Raw genomic sequence first — 24,684 nt, forward strand, 5'->3', positions numbered from 1 at the left:
CTGAGAAATGTATTCACCAATAGTTTGACAAACTCAGTATATATTTGCCTGAGACGAGGTGGGAAAGATACTGTCTTTTATTGGGCCAACTTCTGTTGGTGTAAGAGTGAGAGAAAGAGAGAGAGTATAGCTTTTGAGTTTACAAAGGAACTGACCTGCATCTGAGCTCTGTGTAACTGTGAAAGGCTCGCTTCCTCCCCAATTGAAGGTGGTCTAATAAAAGACTTTACCTCACCCACCTTGTCTTACTAATATTGTGGAACTGACAAAACTATAACACAACTGTGCATCCACTTTCCTGATATCTTCAGTGACTCAGGCATGAGCTTCCATAGATATAGTAAGAATAAAATTGTTAAATAATTGCTTATTTTCAGGCAGAACAGCTCCCCTTGTGCAAAAATGGCAGTTCATTAAGTATGAAAATGAGGCATGGTGCTATTCATTGCTGCGACTCATTTGCATATGTTCTTGCACAGGAGAGCACAATGTAGATGTTGCCTAAGGTTATGTCTATATGACCAGGTGGTTATGAAATAACTCCCGAAATAACTATTTTGAAATAAGCTTATTCCTCTTCACAAGCAGGAGTGATTATTTTGAAATAACAAGCCCATTATTTCAAAACAGCAGGCTTGGTAGTGTGGACACTTGCCTTGTTATTTCGAAATAAGGGGAGACATTTTGAAATACCTCCTCAGTGTAGACATGCCCTAAAAGAGTGCACACATTTGTAAAATAAAAGAGGTTATAAGGAGCATATTTACTATTTATTCAAAAAATACATAGTATCCAATTAGCGCCATTAGTATGAAAGATTTTGGAATGAAATTATAAGAAATTATATTTCTTCCTGAATACATTCACAGTACTGTGCGAAAAATATGTAGATAAGCGGATTAAAAGCATTTGCGGTGAACAATGGATGGGCCGGCCTCATCATACTCCTGTTTGCTGATCCACATCTGCTGGAAGGTAGACAGGGAGGCAAGTATAGAGCCACCGATCCAAACAGAGTATTTACGCTCCGGAGGGGCAATGATCTGTTAAGGAAAAACACCACCTTGTGTTATGGGATAAGCATATTTGCTAGCAAAACTAATAAAGCCAGGATACTTAGTGTTAATAAAACCCCTCTGGAAAATCAGCACTTTGCTGGCATTGCTCATCTTTTATTGGGGGTAAGATCCAATATTTCATAGTGTATAGGCAGAGCCTAGCTGACACTGAAAGTGAGCACGCACACACAGTAAAAGCAGTATAAGTGGCTGCAAGTGAAGAAGGGGAAGCCCCTACAACTCTTGAAATATTTAAACTGGCTAATGGATTGGAAAATACATTAAGGAATAATCCTGCATGTGCAGAGAGATGGACAGTGGTTCTCTCTGTGGAGCCCTTGCCTGTTGATATGGAAAATACAATATCCCCAGGGCCAAGGAAGGGAGGGATTGTGGTGACAGGAGAGGATCTTTTTAGAAAGTGATCAGTGGAAAGAAAAGATTAGAAATGCTTGGAGCTCTGAGGGCAGTGTCACCAGAACGGGGGGAGGAGTGCCAGGAGGCCACAGCCCATTTCCTTTCTTAAAGGGAGGTGACATGGGGGTGGAGAGGAGTGTGTGAGGGCGGGGCCTATGGGGAAAGGGAGGGGTGGAGCCACAGTTTGGGCTTCGGTGGCCCCTTCCTCATTTCTAGACTGCTTCCGGCACTCCTGAAAGCCTGATCAAAGTCCAGGGAAAGCAATGCCAAGTCTGTGAGTCTTTAGACTCCTGGTATCAATGGGAAACACATTAACTTTGGAAAACATTTTCAAAAGTTCTTAAGAGTAGGAATCACAAGGAGGACTTAGGTGCCCTGTTGCCATGGGAATGCACAATCCTGGCTAAGGCACCCAGGTGCCCTGATTACTGCAGGGGGCAAACCGGTCACCTAACAGAGTCATGGAATCCAGGAAGTGGAGGAGGAACTGCCTAAGCTAGCCACCAAAAATGGCAAGGAACGGGGGTGTGTCTAAGCCCTGCCCCTCAGAAAGGCTGGAACCCTCGCTTGGAGTCAAGTGCCTGAGCCAGGCCAGCCCCCTCAAGAAAAATGAGGATAAAGAGCCGGTGCTTTTGCCCTTCCCTCCCCAAAGCTCTTTGGTCAGAGCACTGAGCTAGGGTGTGGGAGGCTTGGCTTTAAATGCTCACACTGTGAAGCAGAGGCCTACACCCAAGTGCGCTCTATTGATGCTATAGTGTAATCTGGGTTGGTCTCAGTCCCTCCTGTGGAAGCTGCCCCATTTTGTATAAAGCTCCTAAATGTCCACTGGACGAAAGGACAAGACTGACTAAATCGTTTGGCGTTTAGGGCACTAGCACATGGGAGACCCCAATTCCAGTCCCTTCTCTTCTTGGAATACAATCCTTAAATAACCATTGAAACCTCTTCAACAGGACAGAGAGGGTGAGAGCTATCCCAGTGGTTAGGGTGCTCACCTGAGAGGTGGAAGACGTGGCTTCCAGTCCCTACTCTACACCAGCAGGAGGATTTGAACCTAGATCTCCCATGTCCTAGTGTTTTAAGCAGTAAGCTATTGGGGTTTAAGAACAGCTCTGCATACTCAAGCTGTGCTTTACACAGAGCTCAATCTAATATGTGACTGTCATTGGCCAGGCACAGTGGGGGAATAAGTTACTACAAAGAAAGGAGTGCAATAATTTACTTCATGCCGGAAATAATTGGGCTTCAGTCACAATTTAATCTCTGCTCTCTTGTGGCAATGCACCTACCTGCCACCCCTTACTTGGGGAAGATTGTACAGTTAGTGTAGCCCAGAGTAAGGTACATCTCATTATGCATCAGGGTGGCAAAACTGGCCTGTTGCTTGCATGCAGGATACATATTGGTGATTATTTAAGAAAACATGTATATGAAAGAACTGAAGCTCCCCCCCCTCCCCACACACACACCCTATACACACATTTTTGTAAAAATTTGTCTATAAATAATTGTGCTATACCTTGATTTTCATAGTGCTGGGAGCCAGAGCAGTGATTTCCTTCTGCATCCGGTCAGCAATACCTGGGTACATTGTAGTACCACCAGACAGGACGTTGTTTGCATACAGGTCCTTTCTGATGTCGATATCACACTTCATGATACTGTTATAAGTCGTTTCATGAATGCCAGCAGACTCCATGCCTGTGGAAAAAAATGGTTCAGAATAAGCAATAAGTAGTAGTAGTCTTTAAAGCATTAAGTAAAATTAATAGAAGCCACTGCTTAGAAGGCACCAGTCTCCAAGGCTTGTGCAGAGTCATTCTGCAGCCAGCTAAGCTACTTAGAATGGTGAGATTCTCTGTTGCCCCAGACAAGGCCAACCTCCTTAAGGTACATTTTTGTAAACGTGTGACTTGTTTGCATCTATCACTCCTGACGTATCAGGTTGCCAGTCCTGACATTACCTAAATACTGCCCATTACTTTGTACATGGTGGTTTGATCAAAACATTTTTATCCATCATGATGTCATTTTAGACCCTGTCCTAAGCCTGCATTGGTATGTCCCTGTTATCTCTGGGGAGTATGTTGGTGCCAAGATGTTTCTTAAGAGCTCTTGTGCAAAAAGGCATTATTCTTCATAGAAAGAGGAATACCTATACTGCAAAAACTCCTCTGTTCTGTCAATTCACTGTAAATTTTCTTGCGCAAAAATGCACTTGAGATGTAGACACTCTGCGAGTTTTTGCACAAAAACAAAACATAGCCTGAGTGATGTAGTTTTGGACCAGGCCATGGGTTAGAAGTTATTTGGGGCACAGACTGCTTCTGTGATTGTTTAAAACAAGAACAAGAGGAGTAAAGTCCACATTGGAATTTTCCATTCAATTTCAAACAGACTGTAATAATTCCTTACAGATTTACTGAAATCATTTGTTTGGAAAAACTGCTCAGAGTTATTGTCCTAGGAACATTAGGTAAGTAACTGTTATTTCTGGTTGAGACTCCTGCCCTCTCCTGGGACCTACAGTTCATTCTATTTAGTTTCTTAGCAGTTTATAGCAGGAATGATCTAAACGGTGCTAGCTCCTGCTGTGAAGACAGGGAACTGGACTTGATGACCTCTCAAGATCCCTTCCAGTTCTACTATTCCATTATTCTATGATCCTATACTCAGACTGTTCACTAGCAGAGGGCATCTGGAGAGAGACCAGAAGGGGTCAGAAATACAGTTATTTACAGCTTCCATTTAATGGTCCAAGGATAGAGAAGGAAAACCGAAGTGAAATTTGAATATCCATTGGTAGCTATGGTTTTATAGGAAGTGCACAGAGTCCCAGGGAATCAATGATCAGTGAACAATGATCCTGACAAAGCAGAAATAAAACCTTCAGGCCAAGTTCTGATTGGCTGTGGTGGGCAGGACCCCAATGATAGTGATCTACTTAAGCCAGATCTGAATTAGACCCTTGGATATTTTTTGAAGCATTGGTTTTGGATCCTCAACACGTATTAGCTTTCATATTATCTACTAATGGGGGGGTGACTTGTTGGTCTCAGGCTATTAAACCTTAGCAGCTGATTGTGCAATATACGAAAGAGGACACTAGTTTTTGTTTTGAAAGTGTCTGTCACTTAGCTGGTGACCTGTGACCACATTAAACTCCATGACAGGAGTGGTATTTAGAGAACCACATTAACTGAAAATGGACATAAACATATGCATCTATTCTATAAGCACCTTATGTGCAGTCTATGTAAATGAGCGTGGAGCAAGCATAGATAGGATTTAAAAGCGCACAGGAATAAGCTACTAGCATCATTTACTGAGAGAAGAAATCAATTAACTTACCAATGAAGGAGGGTTGGAACAGCGTCTCAGGGCAGCGGAAACGCTCATTACCTATAGTGATCACCTGCCCATCAGGCAGCTCATAGCTCTTCTCAAGGGAGGAGGAAGAAGCAGCAGTGGCCATCTCATTTTCAAAATCCAAGGCCACATAACACAGCTTCTCCTTGATGTCACGGACAATTTCACGTTCAGCTGTTGGCAGGACTCAGACTTTAGAATGGGAGTTCAAGATTCAAGCATTTTAACAGATTATTCATCACTATACCCTACCAGCTCTTCCAAACAATTTGTAAAAATAAACCCTCTCTCAGTAAAGCTGGGTGGGTATTTTGTTTTCTGCTCAATTTCTTTACGCTTCTGCTGCAGCTCTAGAACAACCACTGCTCTTTCAGACTATCAGGAATTGTACATGTTAAACAAATGTGCTCATGTACTGTAGTCCTTACCAGTAGTCACAAAAGAATAGCCACGTTCAGTGAGGATTTTCATGAGGTAGTCAGTTAAGTCTCGACCAGCCAGATCCAGACGCATGATGGCATGGGGTAAGGCGTAGCCTTCATAGATTGGCACATTGTGGGTGACACCATCCCCAGAGTCAAGCACAATCCCTTTGAGAAGGCAGTACGTGTGTCAGTAAGCCTTAGATTTCTTTTTGAAAAACTGTTTAAATTTCACATATTCCCTTCCCATAGATCCCAGAGTCACATACCTGTGGTACGTCCAGAAGCATAGAGGGACAGAACAGCCTGAATAGCAACATACATGGCTGGTACATTGAAGGTCTCAAACATTATCTGAAATGTAACAATACCAAACTGCTGTTGCTAGAGGCATTTTTTAATTACAAAAAATAAGTAACTTGTTAGAGAGGAAGAAGGGGGATGAGTTGGTCCAAATTATTGACAAGCAGCAGTAGAGAGAAAAATCAAGGGGTATTTTGTCTAAATTTTATACATAGAGGATAGGGTTTCAACAATTCTGGAGTTGTTCGGTTGTGCATTTTTCTGGCTCTCACAAACATGTACACACCGCTTCCATTATAGTATTTTATTTTAATCAAATAACTGGAATCAGAATATTGAATGGAAAAAAAATGAATTACTCTATTTTTAAATAGCCTTTCACTTTTAAAAAAGGTTTTAAAAGCTGAAATGTGGCTACTTGTATTGATTGATTCATTAACTTATTTAAAAAGATTTAACTATAGAAACATGCAAATATGACAACTACAAAGACAAGTTGGGTGAAGTAATATCTTTTATTGGACCACCTTCTGCTGGTGAAAGAGACAAGCTTTTGAAAGTATTTAAAAAGCTTGTCTCTTTCACCAACAGAAGTTATTCCAATAGAAGCCATTACTGCACCCATCTTGTTTCTCTAATATCCTGGGACCAACAGAGCTTCAACAATCCTACAAACAATAATTTGATAACTTGCCACTTTACCTACTCTTTTATATTCATGTGTATTAATAGCATAAGATGTACAATTGTTGTGAGTCTAACTGCAATGCTCATATACAAGTCATACAGACTCCACAGAGTTTGAAATTATTTCAGAGAAAGCATCTCAATGCCATTACAGTGTCAGAAAAGGGTCTGGTTCTTGGTCCTTTCATTATACCATAGCTTTTTAAAAATATGGTTAGGAAATCTAATTTAGCCAGGGCAAAGGACAAAATTTAGAGCTCTGGTGGCTATGTTATATTCAACCCTAGCTACAGTTTCTAAATTTGTGTCACCTGTGGGACAAAGCAACCCAAAAGTGAGTAGTTTTATTGGAGTTTTAGTACAGCTGATCAAAGTACAGTGACACCTTCACTCTGAATGGTCTTGCTTCTCTAGGATGTAACATTATTTCATTCATTAACTTACTGGAAAATTTTGAGGTGAGTGATCTCAATTCATGTGATTCTCTAAGTATGAAAATGTATCCTTTGTTGCTTGTCTCTCAGTTGATTCGGTTCCCCATCTGCCATGTGTTCTTCATGCAGGGGAAGCACTCTGGCCTTTCTAAACTGCCAATGGTGACCCTACTCTATTCTATGCTCACCTGGGTCATTTTCTCTCGGTTGGCTTTTGGATTCAATGGAGCCTCAGTAAGCAGGGTAGGGTGCTCTTCAGGGGCAACACGCAGCTCATTGTAGAAAGAATGGTGCCAGATCTGGAGACAATAAGAAAAGGCAAAGTGAAGCAACATCAGCCACCAACTGTCCATAAGCATCACAATTACTTCCAGCCATGTACCATACCCCATAGATGCAAGTGCTTCTTGCCCCAGAAATTGGCCAACAATATCTGACAGCAGTTATCTCTGATGGGCACAGCTGAATTCAGAGTGGAGAACTACATGATCAGCATCAGCAACCTACTTCTGGTTTTACCACTAATAATGTTTTGCTTATTATAAATCAGTTTTGGGACTCCTAAATTAATACAAAATAAATGCATTGAGCTTTAAAAAAACCAGATAAAGACCTTTAGTTTATTGTTGGAAAAAAATGTGCAGTAAAACAGCATCCACCCAAACAACCTGGATCACAGCTCTGTTTTGAATTCATTTTTTTTCTCATACTAGCTATCTTTCCATTTAGAGAAGCAAAGGAAACCTCTTACTCCAGAAGGAAAGGTCAATGAAAATATATGTACATGAGCAACTTAGAGACTGCCAAGTGACTCTTTGTTGGTGGAATAAATTATAATTAAAGTTCCACCTATGCAGGCAATTATCAGTTTTTGTGTTTACAAACTGTTCTTTGCTACAATCACTTTGTGACTCTTTTTAGTGAGCAACATCAGTAAATAGGACACATATTAGGATCCAAGACCCGAATGAATCTGGTTCTTCAAACCTGGGGCAGACTCCTCACAAGTTCTACCAAAGATTGAAGTTAAAATAGCCTTGCAAATCAGTTTCCCAACATCCCTCAATGGCTGTGTCTAGACTGGCCGCTTGAATTTCCGCAAAAGCACTGACTTCCTACTGTAAAAAATCAGTGCTTTTTGCGGAAATACTATGCTGCTCCTGTTTGGGCAAAAGTTTTGTGAAAAAGGGCCAGTATAGACAGCTGAGATTTGTTTTCTGCAAAAAAGCCCCAATCGCGAAAATGGCCATCGGGGCTTTTTTGCGCAAAAGCGCGTCTAGATTGGCCATGGACGCTTTTCCGCAAAAAGTGCTTACAGTCCATGCCAATCTAGACGCTCTGTTCCGAAAATGCTTTTAATGGAAAACTTTTCCGTTAAAAGCATTTCCGGAAAATCATGCCAGTCTAGATGTTGCCAATGTGAATTTGGAGCTGGCCTCTAGCTGTAATATCTTGATGACTCTGTAATAGCATTCAGTAAATTACGGGGCTACTGAAAATTGTATCCTAGGGTACTTCTACACTGCAACACTATTTTGAAATAACTAGCACTATTCCTAAATAACTTATTCTGCATCTACACAGCAGGCAATTATTTCAAAATAGTGACAAAATACTGTCAAGCTGGAGGACTTCTTACTCCAACTCCTGTAACCTTCATTGTACAAGGAATAAGGGAAGTTGGAGGAAGAGTGCTCTGATTCGAAATTAGACGCTCCCTATTTCAAAATACGCTATTTCAGTTGACACAATTGAGTTAAGCTCTGCTGTGGAGACATACCCCTACATGCAGACTATAGTTCATGGGTGGGTACTTCCCTTTCTTGTTTGTAGAATTTCTCTGGGGTCAATTGTTTCCTAAGTATCTGTGACTAGCCCCACAAGCAATTTGCTTTTATTCTAAATAAACTCAATTAACAGGATTTAAAAAAATACTTATCTATTACCTTTCCACTATTAACTTTCATTCTTACCAAATATAAAACCTTGGCCATGTCAGCTGCAGGGAGGGAGTTAACATTCTGATGAACAATAACATCTTGTACATTATTTATTTATATTTAATTTGTTATATAACACTAGGGCTGTGTCTACACTGGCCCCTTTTCCGAAAGGGGCATGCTAATTTTAAACTTCAGAATAGGGAAATCCGCGGGGGGATTTAAATATCCCCCGCGGGATTTAAATAAAGATGTCCGCCGCTTTTTTCCGGTTTGTAGAAAAGCCGGAAAAGAGCGTCTAGACTGGCCCGATCCTCCGGAATAAAGCCCTATTCCGGAGGATCTCTTATTCCTACTTCAAAGGAATAGGGCTTTATTCCGGAGGATCGGGCCAGTCTAGACGCTCTTTTCCGGCTTTTCTACAAGCCGGAAAAAAGCGGCGGACATCTTTATTTAAATCCCGCGGGGGATATTTAAATCCCCCACGGATTTCCCTATTCTGAAGTTTAAAATTAGCATGCCCCTTTCGGAAAAGAGGCCAGTGTAGACGCAGCCTAGCAGAAATACCTGGTGTTGTTTGGGTCTCTAAGTCAATTAAGGGATTTTGGGTGTGTTTTTTTTTTAATAAAAGGAAAATGTACATGTTTTATTTAAATACTTGTGTTTTTTTTAAAACACAGTGTTATTTTTATTAAATTATTTTTTTCAGATTTCTTTAAAAAAGAGATTGTTAAAAAATTTTAGGTTTTTTTAAGTAAATTTTTAAATGGACATTCATTCCATCAAGTGTATTTTTCTTATCCTTATACACCCTTATCGTTTGCTATGTTTTAACAAAAAGGGCTATAGTCAATTTGGTTTCCAATAACATTTTCTTCTAGTTTTCAAACCTTAAGCATTGAGTTAGCTGTGCCAAAACAGAGCACTACTCCAAATTTCTCCATTTTATCTCCTTTCTCTAAGGTTTATTGAGGAGCGATCCTACTGCAGATTCATCCTATTTTTCTGGCTCATCTTGGTTTAGTCTCTTTCAACATTCACTCGAGTTATGTCAGTTTTGAGAACTATGCTTGATTTGGTGATCCTGTCTCTTCTTTGTTTGTTTATTATGAGAAGCAACCCCATTCTACACACAGCCCATTTTCCTGGCATTACCAAACCCTTATATTGCTTTCAGTTATGAAAAGAGGAAGCTGTATACCAAATGTGGTAGTCCTAGGTCTTACCATTTAGGAGAAGGAGTTCTTGCTCATACAGACAGTCAGACAAACTCTATATATAGAGTAGATTGTTTCCAAAGCATTGGTAATTACAGATCAGTTTGCACCTTGCACTATTTTGCTAAGGCATTGATCCTTCTGCCGTTAAAGCTCATAGGAAAACTTCGGTCTAGGCCTCAGCACGTTTGTGATGTAGTGTACTGCTTTCACAATTCTATAAAACTACCTTAAATAGATGCATCATCAGCATCTTGTAGATAAATTTCAACAGTCTGTTGCAACAGACCTGGCTGTCAAAGCACTAAGTCTTGGATTTGAATTGTGGCTCTGCAACTGATTCATTAGGACCCCAGTCCTGCTAACCAAGTGCATAACTTTGCTCACATGTGTAGTCCCACTGACTTGAAAGTCATGTGTGAATTTAAATGCTTTGCAGGATCAGAACACGTGGCCTTATTCAAGTCAATCTCTCTGATACAGCTTCCCCATCTACAAAATGGGTATAATGTTAACATACCTTACATTAACTAGCCAGGTGTACACATCACATTGGAGAGTAAAATAATAAATAATAACACTGATACCACATATATGTTAATGATTACTAGACCAGCTCTAATGTTCAAAAAATAAAATACATTATTTCTGGATAGCATGATACTTCAACCTTCAAATTACTTTGTAATCTGTTGCTATTGTCCCCATGTAATTATGTCTGATGGTGATACATATAAACAAAATACTTAAATACCTTCTCCATGTCATCCCAGTTTGTGATGATGCCATGTTCTATGGGGTATTTCAAGGTCAGGATACCTCTCTTGCTTTGAGCTTCGTCCCCTACGTAGCTGTCTTTTTGACCCATACCCACCATCACGCCCTAATAAATTATATAAAGAATGTGACTATCAGTGAGAAGTGCTAATTAGTCAGAATACTAACTGTGAAATAAACAGGCCATTGTATACACTGCTAGAGAGTTTACACAACATTCATTTATTACTAATTTCCAGAGTATTATTTTCATCTTACTTTAATGCAAAATTGCATAATTAGTTCACATACAATAACATTCTTATTATACCTAAGTATGTAGAGTAAGCAACACAAGCCTGACATAAAAAAATCAATATAATGTAGAGCAATTAAAGATGGGTTTTTAAATAATAATTCACTCTATAAGTAGAAGTGGTAGAAGAAACTATCACTCAATCAAATACACAGTTGTAGAGGAAAAACTCTACATAGTGCCATTTAGTGATAAATAATGATGAGCAATACATTTTTCAGATTTGCCCAAGGGCTTATATCTGTATTTTCTGGAGTGGAAGATCAGCTATCACTAGCTATTTAAAATGTTGGCATTTTTTACAATGTAAATATAATTGGCTGCTTTCACAGTATTGTGTTCTTGTCCATGCCTGATAATTACACACTCCAACTTCTCTGCATCTCAGACTGATCCATCTTGGAGACTGATTACTTTGACCTTGTGATTTATGATGTCAGTAGCTCCATGAGACAGTCTGAGCTAGGATGTGGATGATTCTAAATAGCTGTATTCAATTGCATGCAAACACTTATTTTCATTCTGACTAATCTGCCTTTGAGCAATGAATCTTAATCTGCTGCAGAAAATGGCATTTGAATTACTATTTTGGGATCTTAGTGACCAGATGTCTCAAAAAGGATTTGGGCGCTATTGTGCTAGGTGCTGTACAAATGGAGAAGAATATAGGGTCCTTTCACAAGGCGCTTACAATGAACATGCTATTAGCATGAGAGCAATGTAGCCTCGATTAAAAAAAGAAACAAGAACATGGAAAAAAGGAATTATCTATAAACTCACCCCAGAAGTGGGGGAGCCTCTGATGGCAAAGCAACCTCCTCTTGCTCATGCTGTGGAAGTTTCAAGCTCTTAGCTTTGGAGTGTCTCACCCATCCTCTCCATGATACAGGGCACTTAAACCATTACAATGTACCAAATAAAACATGCATTGAATTGTTTATAATTAGCATAAAAATGTTCAAACTGGGGAGTAGCTGCCTAATCTGTCTCAGACACAGAACAGATTAAATGCAAATGTCCTGCTGATAGTTTCTTTCATAGTTACAAAGGGAGAGCAGGAAAAGCGTGAACACTTCCAGCAAGATGGTCAGATCATGGGCTGCTTTATTCTCCCGACCATGTTACTGAACTAGGACTTAATCCAAAGCCTCCTGAAATCAATGGGAGCCTTGTGATTGTCTTCACTGGGATGTGGATCAGTTCCATAGTCCTAAATTGTTCTAAAGCTAAATTACCCAGACATTGGAGGGTTCCCATTGCACAGGGATCCGTGACTGGAGCAGTCATGGAAGCTGATCCTTAAGCCCCCAACCCCAGCAGCTTGCCAGCAGAGTGTGACTTAGGTACCTCAGCCCCACAATATCTTCCTTATGCTTGTTCTAGCTCAGGGCTGGGCAAGATGTGTCCTGGGGGACAGATCTGGCCCACCTAACACTTTGATCTAGCTGCTTTCTATTTATAGCATACTGCCCTGCCATCCAATTTCCAGGCAGTGGCTCAGGCAGCAAGATCTTATATAAATGGCTCACAGCTCCTGATCACAGTGCTACCCTGGCAGGGGCCGAAGCTGTGCACCATTTGAATAGCCACAGCAACTCCAGGCAGCTGCCAGCCAAAGTGGTCGCAGAGGCACCGGTAGCCACAAGCCCTTTGCTGTTTTTACTCCGAAGACTCTGGTCCCAGACAACACTGGAGGGAAGGCTAGTCCCCAGTTCAGCCCCTTCTGCCCCAACCCCTCCCCCCCTTCTGAGGATTGGAGCCAGCTCATGACCATATACCAACATTTGTTAAGTGGTGCCCCTGTGAAAATTATTGCCCTCCCCTGTTCTAGCTTGTGCTGCTAAAGATGTCACTCGAACTGTGCAAACTCTGTAATAGTCAGATAATAAATGCTTGAGCACATATGAGTCAGCCTGTGATATATCGTTTTGTAAAATCTGGGAAATAAGTCCCTCTTCTCTTTCCCTCTACCTCCCTAAAGTTATGACATTCTAGCTGTCAAGTAAATAAAGCAGAGCCAGATTACTAGGAAAGCTGGGTGAAAAAATTAAGAAGTTTTAAAATGTCAATGAAAAAAAATAGGCAATACTTTTGTATTGATTTTGTTTGATTTTTTTTTGGCCATGTTTTCAACCAACTTTTAGAGTGGTCAAGATGTGTATGAACATCTAATTTTTTAACCCCAGGAAAACAGAGAAGATGGTGGGCCCAGTGACAGGGTGATCGAATGCCAAGGAAAAAATAGCATAAGGAAGGGATATTGAAAAATTTGGGGAAAAGGATTTCTTCCACCACACAATAGATCAGTCCTAATTCAGGCATGTAGACTTGCACAGTCTGTGTTGTCTTATTTCATCTAGAAATATCATATAAATGAAGGGCTTGCAGCTACAACAGCTGGATCTGTGGTCTCAACACATCTCAAACTAAGCTGAACTGTGGTTGTTGAGTATTTGCAGGAAAAAGCGAGGTGCTGGAAATGGAGTTGATATTTAAGGAGGTGACACACTACTATTTCTAATAAGTTCTGTTTAATCCCATGCTATGCTTAAATAATTGAACCGATTATTTACCTGGTGCCTGGGACGACCCACAATGGAAGGGAAAACTGCTCTTGGAGCATCATCTCCAGCAAAGCCAGCCTTACAAAGTCCTGATCCATTGTCACAAACCAGAGCAGTGCTGTCCTCTTCCTCGCACATCTTCTATGTCAACGTCCTCAGGCCTTTCAGACAAAAACAGCCCTACAAAGACAGCACACAGACAACTGAACAATTCATGCAGAGGCTGCTGCATGAACTGGACCTGCCCCAGTCACGATAAGCACGGCATCCAGTAGGAACAAGAGTATTATTAATGGACAGTATAAGGATTCAAATGAGAGTGCTAATCTTAAAGAGTGGGACCTAATATTCTACCTGTCTTGCAGGAAGGAGAGGTGATTATAACAAAAACCAAACCACCTGCAGGAATTCAATGTTATTCACATTGGAAGTCCCACTGAAGGTCAGGAAATCTGATCCAGGATGGTGTTTAAATGGCTTGAGGATGGCATAAGCATTTCTAGTTTCGTGTATAAATTCAGTGTTCAAAAAGGGTGCTGGACAGAGAGCTCTAGGGGGGAAAAGTACAGTTATAGGAAGGGACAGTACAAGTTTCCTAGTGCTACCCATTGCCAGCCAAACCCCTGCCCTGGATGAACACTTCTAAGTGTGAGAGGGTATTTTGCCATGGTCTTCTTTGAGTTTGCCAATAATGCAATCAGATGGGAACCATTATAACAGTGGAATTTTTGCTGAGAATACTAATCTATTGGAAAGTGGGTCAAGATGGACAACCCCCTTCATATGCATATTTGTTTAAAAAGAAAAACTGTTAATGCCAGGGGTGGGGAACCTCAGACCAGTGGCCGGATGCGGCCCCCAGCTTGCTTGGAACTGGCCCCTGAGGCTTAACATTGGGGAGCCCGTGCTGGTGCTCCAGCCCCCTTGCTACCCACCCATAGGACTGAAGCACACAAAATCCACTAGCCTGGGCCCCCCTAGGCCCTGGTGTGCAAGGAGAATGTGGGGAGTGTCTTTCCCCTTCTCAGTCAAGGGTTTCTCACTTTGCTTCTCACTTGTGTGCAGTTTCTGACTGATTTTTCTGTGAGTTACTAGCCCCGACCTAAAAAAGATTCCCCATCCCTGGTTTATGCTAATCAAATCCCTTTCCAGTATTATCATGCTCAGAAAAGAAGTCCTTCCGTTAAATTAAAGTTAGAAATCATTGACAGTATCTGCATTTGAAACAGCCACAAAACACAATGCACCGTCATTCCAAATGCGTCTAGATCACACTCTGCTATTATTCATGATTATTTTGCATGGTTCTCTGATGAATTAAATGCCACTGGAATTAGTTCCCTTTCTAAAATGATGCAGTAAAGAAAGTGACACATAACACGCTCTGAAGAAATATTTTGAATGAAATCCATGAAAGAAACAAGTATTGTGCAAAGCTGCAGAGGCACATTTGTCAGCAGTTCATATTGTTAGGGAGAATCCTCTGAATAGTATTGGACACACTATTTGGCTTGCAACAGCCTAGATGTGGAATTACATTTTTCTAAAATGTGTTGTGGGCTAAGTGAGACAGTGACAACAGTCACAGCTGACTGCACACACTCAGGAAGAAATCCAAAGCGTTAGAAATGCAGGCATGGGTGGGAGTCAGATTGAAGTTAAGCTTTGCGGTAGAAAAAGTGATTGTATGTTGGATGTTTTCAATAGCAGAGTAGACTAAAGAGTGAAAAATGGAAAAATGTCCCCAAAATGTCTCCTTCGATCTGTGCTGCCACTGTGCAGAAAAGGAATCCAGAAGACACTGCCCAGATCAGCTACTGTACACTGGATGATGCTGGCTGCCAACACAAAAAATGATACATAACTCAAAATGTTCTTTGTTTTATGCACTGGGGAAGAAAGGAGGAGTTTTACAGTTATACGCAATTATGCATTTCTTAGGGGAAAGAGCTATTTATATTTCAGCATTTACTTAATAGAGTACAACTTATCTACTATGCATGAATAACCCAGTTTGGAACAAACCATTTCCTAATTAGGAAATAGACTTTCAAAAGTCTGCTTTTGGAACAGAGTTCAAGGTCAGAGGTTTGCTCAAACCAGTGCAAATAGCACAGTGCCAAAAATCACTTGGGGGAAGGGAGAAGGAAATGCTACATTTCTGAGCTTAGAGGACTCTAAATGAAAACCATATTTAGTAATAAAGCACCAAAGATGAAGAAATCAAAACTGAATGATTTCAGACAGGATCCTCTGCAGCCATACACTGATTTACAGCTCAGGACTGCCATGGAGTGTGGCAGTAACATTCTACAGTAGCAAACAACACAACATTGTGGAATAAAATCATGCACTATACACCCTTCAGATGATTAAACCATGGATTTAGTTGCTTGCCACTTTGTTGTGGCATGCTTTCTATTCAGAGAAAGAGAATTGATCTCAGAACCTTGCCCCAAAAGACCGATACAAATTTCCATTCCTTATATAGAATACTTGGCATTTACACCACGGGTAGTTTTTTGTGTAAATAGATATCTTCATTATTATTATATCACAACCATTCACATATTCAACTCATTTCAAAGCATGTTCCCAATAACCTTTGCTAAACAAGCAGCAAGTGTACAGCACTAAGACATCCATGATAAGCCATTAACTGAATCCAACGCTATAGCTAGACCCATTAATCCTCTAGCCAGACCCACTGGGACAATTTAAACTATTGAATCCAAAGCAGATACACCAAGGTGGATTTTCCCAGTATGTTTAAACAGAAACAGTCAATATTCCAATCAGGAAATATTTTAAATACCCTCTTTTAATATACTTTACTACTGATATGACACATTAAATGACTTGGTAGAACTAAACTTTTTCCAACACTGTAAAATATCTTGACTATACAGGCAATAAAATATAAAATGACTGGAACGCTTATCAGTGCTATTTTAATATGAAATATAGGACAAGTTACAGAAGAATACTACATCCTCCTGAACAGTTTCTGCTTTTTCTTTGTTAATAAAAGTTCTCCTGAAATCTATCATACTGCTGGTTTACTGGCACTTACCCTGACTGTGCTTGGCTGGGAATAGTTGCTCTGGTACCCGTATACTGTGAATCTGAAAGCTGTTAGGTTATATAGCCCCTTGGCCTGTTCTCCTCCCACTAGCTTCCCAAACAAGGAGCAGAGACAGACTTCAACTCCATCTCTCATTCTAGCAGAACCATATAGGGATCTCAGCACAAAAACCTCTGATCTGGGTGGTCATGGGCCCTGGGTCTTTCCACTGCATTCCACTGCACTGCTCCTGAAACAAGAGGAGAATACAGCTGTATAAGATAAACATATTACAACTTCAGGAATACTCCTAAAATGCACTGGGAGTTACTGCACCACTGAAAGCACCTCATCTGCAACATAGGAAGTAACATAAAAAGCTATGCAGTAGAGACTTCTGCCTTCATGTTCAGATTAGCTAAAGATTATTTGGCAAAAGCAATAACAATGATTGTGGTAAGCACACAAGTTGCTGTACTTTGCCACAAATGGTGTTGAAAGAGGCATGTAAATCAGTGACTCCTGTGATCATGCTAATAGGAATAAGAGTTCTAAAGGACATTTTCATTTGGCTCTCTGGGGCAAGTAGTTATATAGGGCACAATAGAAATGTTTTAATTCTGTACTGGTTGTAAAGATACATGGAAAGCAGACAGTTACAAACCCTTGGGGACAGGCACTGATGAGCTGGAATTCTTTTTCTTCCCACAAATGAGTTTTAAATCACTGACAATATCAGGCCCAATTCTTCCCTAGGGTAATTTACTGGACAAAGTTGGTCCACTACATTTATATCTACACACAACTAACTTCACTGTTGTGATCAGAATGAGGTTTTCTACATACATATAGAAAAATTATTCTCAGGGAATGACAGGATTTTACAGCTGTAGTCAGCTGCTAAAAAGGCAGTCTGTAGAAGAGAAGCTCTTTCTTGGGATAACTGTTTTGCCATTAGGCTTGTAGTAAAAAACAGATACCAAGAAGTACATTCTCTAAAATTTGCATTGCTGAACCATTATGAAAATCAAAGTACCCCAAGCATTCCAGATGAGATCTCTACTTTATGAATTTTTTTCTTAACTGGATGTGTGTGTCTGTGTGCACAAACTCACAAAGTCATCACTCTCTAATGCTGTAGCCCTAATGCAAGAAACATTCCCATATGACTTGAATGGGAGTTTTCTCAGTGTAAAGATTTAAGGATTAGTAGGCATCCTTCAGACTTGAGAGACCATGGCCAGCGAGGTAAAAAAATTATTCTGTTGTTTTTTTTGGTGGCTGTGGCTGAAGAGACCCTCCTGAGGTTAGGTCTACACTACAGCTTTTTTTTGGAAGAAAGGTTGCCAGGTGTCCAGTATTAAACTGTACAGTCCAGTATTTGAGCTTTCTGTTCAGGAAACAAACCAAGAAAACATAAAAGAGAAAATATAAATGTCCGGTATTTTCTAAATAAGATGTAATGGAGATTGTGATGTAATGTCATGTGTGTGCGGTATTTTTGTTGAAACCATCTGGCAACCCTATTCGAAAGAGGCTTTTCTGAAGTTTGGCCTGTCTACACTGGCCCAAATTTCAGAAAATCCTCCTCTTTCAGAAGATCCCTTCTTCCTCGTGGAATAAGGAAGACAGGACTTCTGAAAGAGCGTGTTTGCACTCCCTTCCCCCCTCCCCCCCAAAAAACAGAAGAGCAAACACATTCCCTGGATGGGGTGGAGTTTTTCTGGGATACTGGAGGTTTGCTGGAAAACCCCCGCAGTGTAGACCATACTGAAAGAGACAATCTTTGCTGCATCTATCACATTCAAAGTTGATGTTTCAGCTCTGCCTTCTACAACCTCTTTTCTTCTCATCTAAGGTGGACTGCTTCCTCTCGTAACTCCAGAGACCTTTGTTAAGCTCATTTCCAATGACTGCGGCCTTGAGTGTGATCTTCCCAGTTGTCCACATCCATATCCATTTCTTTGAGGTCTCCCTTGCACACATCCTAAATACACAATGTTGGGCATCCTTTGCGTCTTTTTCCAAATGCCAGTTTGCCATAGAGTAAGTCCTTTGGGATGCACGATGGTTCAATTGGCTCACATGTGAGCGGAGGCATCTCTGTTTGAGGAGTGTTTAAATGCCGGATACACAGGCCTGCTTGAGCACCTCAGTGTTGGTGACTCTGTCCTTCCAGGGAATTCCAAAGATCGACAAGGCCACACGTATGAAAGCTGCTGAGACTGTTTTCCTGATGAGAATATAAAGGTCCATGTCTCACTCCCATATAAAGTGTGCTGATAATACATGCGTGATACACATAGGTCGTTGGGTGTTCTGTCAGTTTGCTGTTTTGCCATTCCCTTTTGCTCAATCTAGATGTAAGGATTAGGCATTAGATAGAATTAATTAGGGATAGACCAGAGGACTCAAAGGTATACCACAAAGCTATCTGGGCATGTGCTATAATTTTTTTTAAAAAAAAGCAATGTGAACTTTTCACAATAGTCTGTATGAATAGGCTTTTCCTTGTATTGCTCCAGCTCATCACCATCAGAAAAATAAAATCTCCAGGAAAGAAGAATAGTCAGATAAATGGTTGACCAAAATGATGTAGCTTGTATGGTTCTCTATACATTAATATGTTCAAACCAAAGCGCACAAGAATTCAAATCCCAGGACGTGCCTTTTAAGACACCTGGATCTGATTTTGATACATACTAGTTTGACATCAGCCTAACTTCACTAACATACTGACTCACATTGCTGGAAATGAGAAAAGAATTGAAGACCCACCTCCCGGTCTCAGCTGTGCCTAACTGGAGACTGTCAGGCACAGCCTCATAGTTGATCTTACCTGTGGCAACGGTGCACAGAGAAAAGCAGGAATTTTTGAAGGTACCAAGATCCACCTGTGGCTTTATGAACTGAACTGGATCAGGCAAAGCAATACATGTAAGGACAGATGTAACATGTTTGTGCTGATCTTGTCCACCAAGCAGGCAAACCTCTATGTCACCTGCTGCTTGCACATGGTCTTCAAGACTAGTCACAATTGGAATGCATTGCAAGAGTCCAATCTGAAAGTGTTAGCTATTAATGGCCAAGATGGGGGGAGGAGCCCGCACCAAAGAAAGGCTGTCACTAGTTCGGTAACCGCAGATTTTAAAATAGATTGTGAGCTATCACTGCTGACAGGAAATCCAAGATCAGACCAGGTGCCGAAGTATCTAATGCCAGTGAACCTTCTAGAATGAGGATGAACAGACTGTACCAATAGACAGCAGTTTCAGATCATTACTAAATCCTCCAGATGCTCTCATGGCCAGTCAACAACATGACTGTTGTATCCAGACTGAAGCGCAAATTGCTCATCTTCATTCACATCCCTGCTTCAGCTGGGTGCTAGGGAAGCAAGGAAATAACACCACACTGGCTTAAGGAAGAGGGGATGTAGTGTAGGTCTTAGATATTTGTCCTTTTTGAGGATCTCTGGGACCCTGGAGATGTACTTTGAGCATGAAAGAAAAAGCAGCCTAGGCAAGTGGACTCTACCTTGGCAACTTATTATGTTATTATTATTTGATGCCAGACAAATTGGAGGCCACAAACAGAGCAGAGAAAAATAGAAAAGAAAAACATGGATATTGAGAATCATGAGCTAAATACAGTATGTGAAAGGCCAAATTTCTAAATCTGCCTTTAGAACTGCATATGAACAGTGTGTGCGTGAAGCATGTGAGTCTGTCCCAAACTCTGTACTTTTTGCCCAGACCACTTCCCACTGCTGTTCTCAGCAGAGGTGGCCTGACAGGAGCATAGCCAAGAGAAGGGGCATGACCAGGGACTTAGGGTTTAAAGCCAATTTTTTCCCTTCTTCCAACCTCCTCCCATATCTTCTCATTGGTACCAAGCAAAGCTTGCGTGCACTGAAGTTCTGGTTCACCTTCTTGAAGTACAGGCAGTCCCCGAGTTACGCGGATCCGACTTATGTTACGAACGGGGTTCTTCTCGCCCCAGAGGACAGGAGCGGCGGGACACCCAGATGCGCCGTGGTCCCACCGCCCGCATCCTCCGGGGCGAGAAAAGCTGCTCCGTGTCTCCCTGGTCTGCTGGGGGGGGGAGCCCCTCCCAGCAGACCACGGAGACGCTGAGCAAAGCCGCGGAGCACGCAGGCAGCGGGACAGCCCAGACATGCCGCGGCTGTCTTTGCTCCCCGTCTCTCTGGTCTGCTGTCTCCAGCAGACCAGGGAGACGGGGAGCAAAGCCTCGGAGGACGCCGGCAGCCGGGGCGCGTCTGGGCTGTCCCGCTGCCCGCGTGCTCCACGGCTTTACTCCCCGTCTCCCTGGTCTGCTGGTCTCCAGAAGACCAGGGAGACGCGGAGCAAAGCCATGGAGGACCCGGGCGGCGGGACCGCAGTACGTCTCAGTCCGCCGCCCGCGTCTCCCTGGTCTGCTGGGGGGGAGGAGGGCGCAGCTAGTGTGCCCTCCCCCCCCAGCAGACCAGGCTTTTCTCCGGCGCTACTGGAGCAACCCACCAGCACCCCAGCTGCTCTGCCCCATGCGTCCCCAAGTCAGCCGCTGCTGAAACTGACCAGCACTGACTACAGGAAGCCCGAGGCAGAGTTGCTCTGCCCCGGGCTTCCTGCAATCAGCTGCTGATCAGTTTCAGCAGTAGCTGACTTGGGGATGCCTGGGGTTCTTAAGTTGAATCTGTATGTAAGTCGGAACTGGAATCCAGATTCAGCCTTTTGAAACTGATCAGCGGCTGATTCCAGGAAGCCCGGGGCAGAACAACTCTGCCTCAGGCTTCCTGTAGTCAGCCGCTGGTCAGTTTCAGCAGCAGCTGAATCTGTACGCCAGTTCCGACTTACATACAGATTCAACTTAAGAACAAACCTACAGTCCCTATCTTGTACGTAACCTGGGGACTGCCTGTATTTTTCACAACATCCATGGCAAAGTTAATTACTGATTCCTTTTGTTTTTAAAGGAGTTGTGAATTTTCATGTGAATTCTGAAAGGTGACACCAACAGAAAATGTGGTTGAGAATCCATGCTAGCCATAGCTGTACAGCTAATCGGCCTGGACCCTGGACTGCTGCTACAGTTCTGCCCTAAAGAATGCTCTCACAGAACTCTGAAGATTAACTTGCAGCTGTCATACTTTTTTGGTAAAGGAGATCTGGAAGTGCAGTGCTATCCTGACTTCTGTAGAAAACTGGGAATAAATTAACCCCCTACTCATAGTAGGCAAAATATTTACATGCCTTAACTTTATAAGGGAAAAGCAGCTTCTTAGATTTGCACACAGATCTTTCACTTAGTTTTAATTGGCTGCTCAGGAATAAGGCTCAGCTAAAAATGTCTCTGACTTCCTTTGATAGAAGGATTTTTTTCATGATGTTAGCAAGAGCAGAATCACTTTAAATGTTTTGGTTGATCAGTCTACAAGTGCTCTCCTATATCCCAGTGATAGGGAAGGCACTAAGCATTTCTCTCCATTTTTCAAAAAGGTGAGAAACAGCTAGAGGTAGCAGAAAGATCTTTTAACAACTTGAATTACTGCAGCTGTCCTAAAGCGTGATGTATCTGTGAAGTGTCAGACCCACTGTGAACTGTCAGGTGTTCAGGCTTGTGAATTCAGTGTTTTCAAACTGACACTGGTCTTTCTGAGGAGATAAGTGCTTCCCAAAGGGCTCAAGCAAGGCCAGAACCTGGGGAAGGCTGGAATAGACTTTCTTCCTTGCTTAAGCTTTTCCAAAGACCATTATTGTACATCCAGTACTGAATACTAGCTAAATATCCTCAGTCCCTTGTAAGTGCCTTGTGCACTGCTTCAGCTACCTGTTGGGGCCTTAAAGGCTAGCTTAACACAGCACTTCATGATTCTCTCATTCTCTCCATGTACCCTGCACTATGCCAGCCCTGCTCTGTATAGGGAGCATTTTGAGACTGTTAGGGTGAGGCCAAAGTGCAGTTCTGGTTGGGCAATGGCTCTGTTGGAGCGGCAATCAACTCACACAAGATGGCAGCCTCAAAGGTCCTGTAGTTCACAAGGCTCTTTGCATTAGTATCAGGGCAATGGAAAAGGTACTGTGGCCTCAACAGGGCTGACAGCCACCATAAGCCCTGGGGTTATTTGTGTGGGGAGCCAGCTCCATGCCCCAGAAGGGGCGGGGCTGGGCAGCCAGCCCTCAGTGCCACCTGGACCACAACAGGTCCCGCACAACTTTCAGAGCCACGCAAAGTGGTGCTCCATTGCTGATTTAAAGGGGCCTAGGGCTCCAGCCTCTGCCACACTAGCAGTGGGGGCAGCCAGGCGCTCTGGGCCCCTTTGAATCTCTGGGGCAACTGCCTCCTTTGCCCCACCACATCAATGGGCCTGTGTAGTCTAAATTCTCAACAGTGACTAGTGCTCCCTTTTCCAGCACCCAACTCGAGACATTTTAAAGGAGCCTGATTTTTCAGAGGTCAAAAACCTTTTCTAAAATCAAGCCCCTTTGCAATGTCTCACGCTGAGCATTCAAAAGCTGAGGCACCCCTCAAGCCCTAAGTTACTTTTGAAAATCTAAACAATAGCCAGGTAGTTCTACTCCCTCCTGTCAGCTCTGGGGGATTTAAGGAAACGTTTATTCCCCCCTGCACCGTGCCCTGTAGGCGATGAGGGAGAATGTAAATAATTCACTCCAGCCCTTCCACCTTCCTTCCAGAGAGTATTGCTTTGTGATCTGTTCTTCTGGTCCAAACCCAAGAAGCATATTCACAGCTGACGTGTGAATAGTTCTTTTCTGCTCTGATCTAAACACTCTCACTTACACTGATGCTACCTTGGAATAATTCCATTAAATTCAGTGAAGTTCCTCATAATTCACACTTTTGAGAGGATATAATCAGGCCCACCTAATAGGACTGATATAGCAAGGTTTTCATTTATTTAAATTGCCCAGACATGGAGTCTTCCCAGCTGATTTTCATTTGATAGTTTCAAGTAGGCATCAGCTGCTCCAGAGCCAATTCATTTTCTAGCAGTAGTCAATCAAAATGCATGTATATAGGTGCAGTATAGCCCATACACATCTGCCTTAACCTGGTCCTTACTTCAAACTATTATGGTTCCCTAGAGAAGTCATGCAAGTGTGGAAAACAATCCTTAGAGGACATTTTAAAAAATCTTTAAGAAATATACATATATACATGCATACATACAAAGTTGGGTACCTTATGACCCTATAATGACTACTTCACTGCTTCAGATCTATTGATTTGTGACTTCTGAAGTAAAGCTTTTCTTTAATCAAACTTCAGGCAAGAGTTGAAGGTGGGGAAATTTTCAGAAACATTGAAGATTAATTTCAATTTTCAATTTCAATGTCATGAAAATTTCACAGATGAAAAGTTGGTTTGTAAATATTAACTTTTACCGTTTAAAATGTATATTGTATATGTAATTGCTTCCCTTAGTGCAGTGTTCTACCTCAGCGGTGGGCAACCTGTAGTGCACTGGGGTTCCACCTGATGACCGTGGATCCGCAGTCTGCTCCCCTCCCCCATGCACCTTTCATTCACTGGGGCATGACAGCCCCACACTTCCTACTCCTCCCCTGTCCTCCCAGCACTTTCCGAGCATCATGCTGTGTCCCTGCTTCTCCCCCTCACTCTCAGAGCTTGAATGTTGTGAATCAGCTGTTCAGGCTCTGGGAGAGAGGGGGAGGAGTGGTGATGGAGCACAAATCAGTGGATCCGTGGCACTGTGAAAGTACTGGGAGGGAGGAGGAGGAGCAGGAAGAGTGGGGATCCATTGCCCCAGTGCACAAGAGGTACAGGGGAAGAGGGCAGAGAGGAGGTGTGCCAGCCTCACATGAAACCCCAGGCTGCCCACCACCAGCAATCATGCAGCCCCCTGAGATGAAGCAGAGCCACTCATGCGCCCCACTCACTAGTCTTGGGTGCTCAACACTGTTCTAGATGGTCCCTATCCATAGTAATTGTCCATTTGTTGTTTGGCTGATGATAATATGTGGACAAGTGTATGAGAATTGCCCAACAGTAATTTCTACTGTTTTTATATAGCCTCATTCTGGGTTTCAGAAAATCTTGGCATTGGGATTACAGCAGCATTTTTGCATTTCAAAAAAACCCTCTAACTTCTGTT

At 42.2% G+C, this 24,684-nt stretch overlaps 1 protein-coding gene across 2 annotated transcripts in view; it reads right to left on the minus strand.

The window, feature by feature from the left end:
- Positions 1-744: 744 nt before the first annotated feature.
- Positions 745-24,684, minus strand: part of ACTA2 (actin alpha 2, smooth muscle) — a 47,093-nt gene continuing 23,153 nt past the window's right edge. The window contains exons 1-9 of one of the 2 annotated variants that reach the window (XM_006121447.4): positions 16,557-16,714; positions 13,493-13,663; positions 10,602-10,730; positions 6,879-6,989; positions 5,536-5,620; positions 5,273-5,434; positions 4,827-5,018; positions 2,995-3,176; positions 745-1,043 (exon numbers count right to left, since the gene is read on the minus strand). In XM_006121447.4, coding sequence (XP_006121509.1) covers positions 900-1,043; positions 2,995-3,176; positions 4,827-5,018; positions 5,273-5,434; positions 5,536-5,620; positions 6,879-6,989; positions 10,602-10,730; positions 13,493-13,621 — 1,134 coding nt within the window. In that variant the 5' untranslated portion in view covers positions 13,622-13,663; positions 16,557-16,714 and the 3' untranslated portion in view covers positions 745-899. Of the gene's footprint in view, positions 1,044-2,994; positions 3,177-4,826; positions 5,019-5,272; positions 5,435-5,535; positions 5,621-6,878; positions 6,990-10,601; positions 10,731-13,492; positions 13,664-16,556; positions 16,715-24,684 lie in introns of those variants that run through there. The other variant, XM_075935103.1, reaches the window with a different exon arrangement.

The sequence above is a fragment of the Pelodiscus sinensis genome, chromosome 8 (genome assembly GCF_052426305.1).
Source record: "Pelodiscus sinensis isolate ZL-2025 chromosome 8, ASM5242630v1, whole genome shotgun sequence".
Lineage (NCBI taxonomy): Eukaryota > Metazoa > Chordata > Testudines > Trionychidae > Pelodiscus > Pelodiscus sinensis.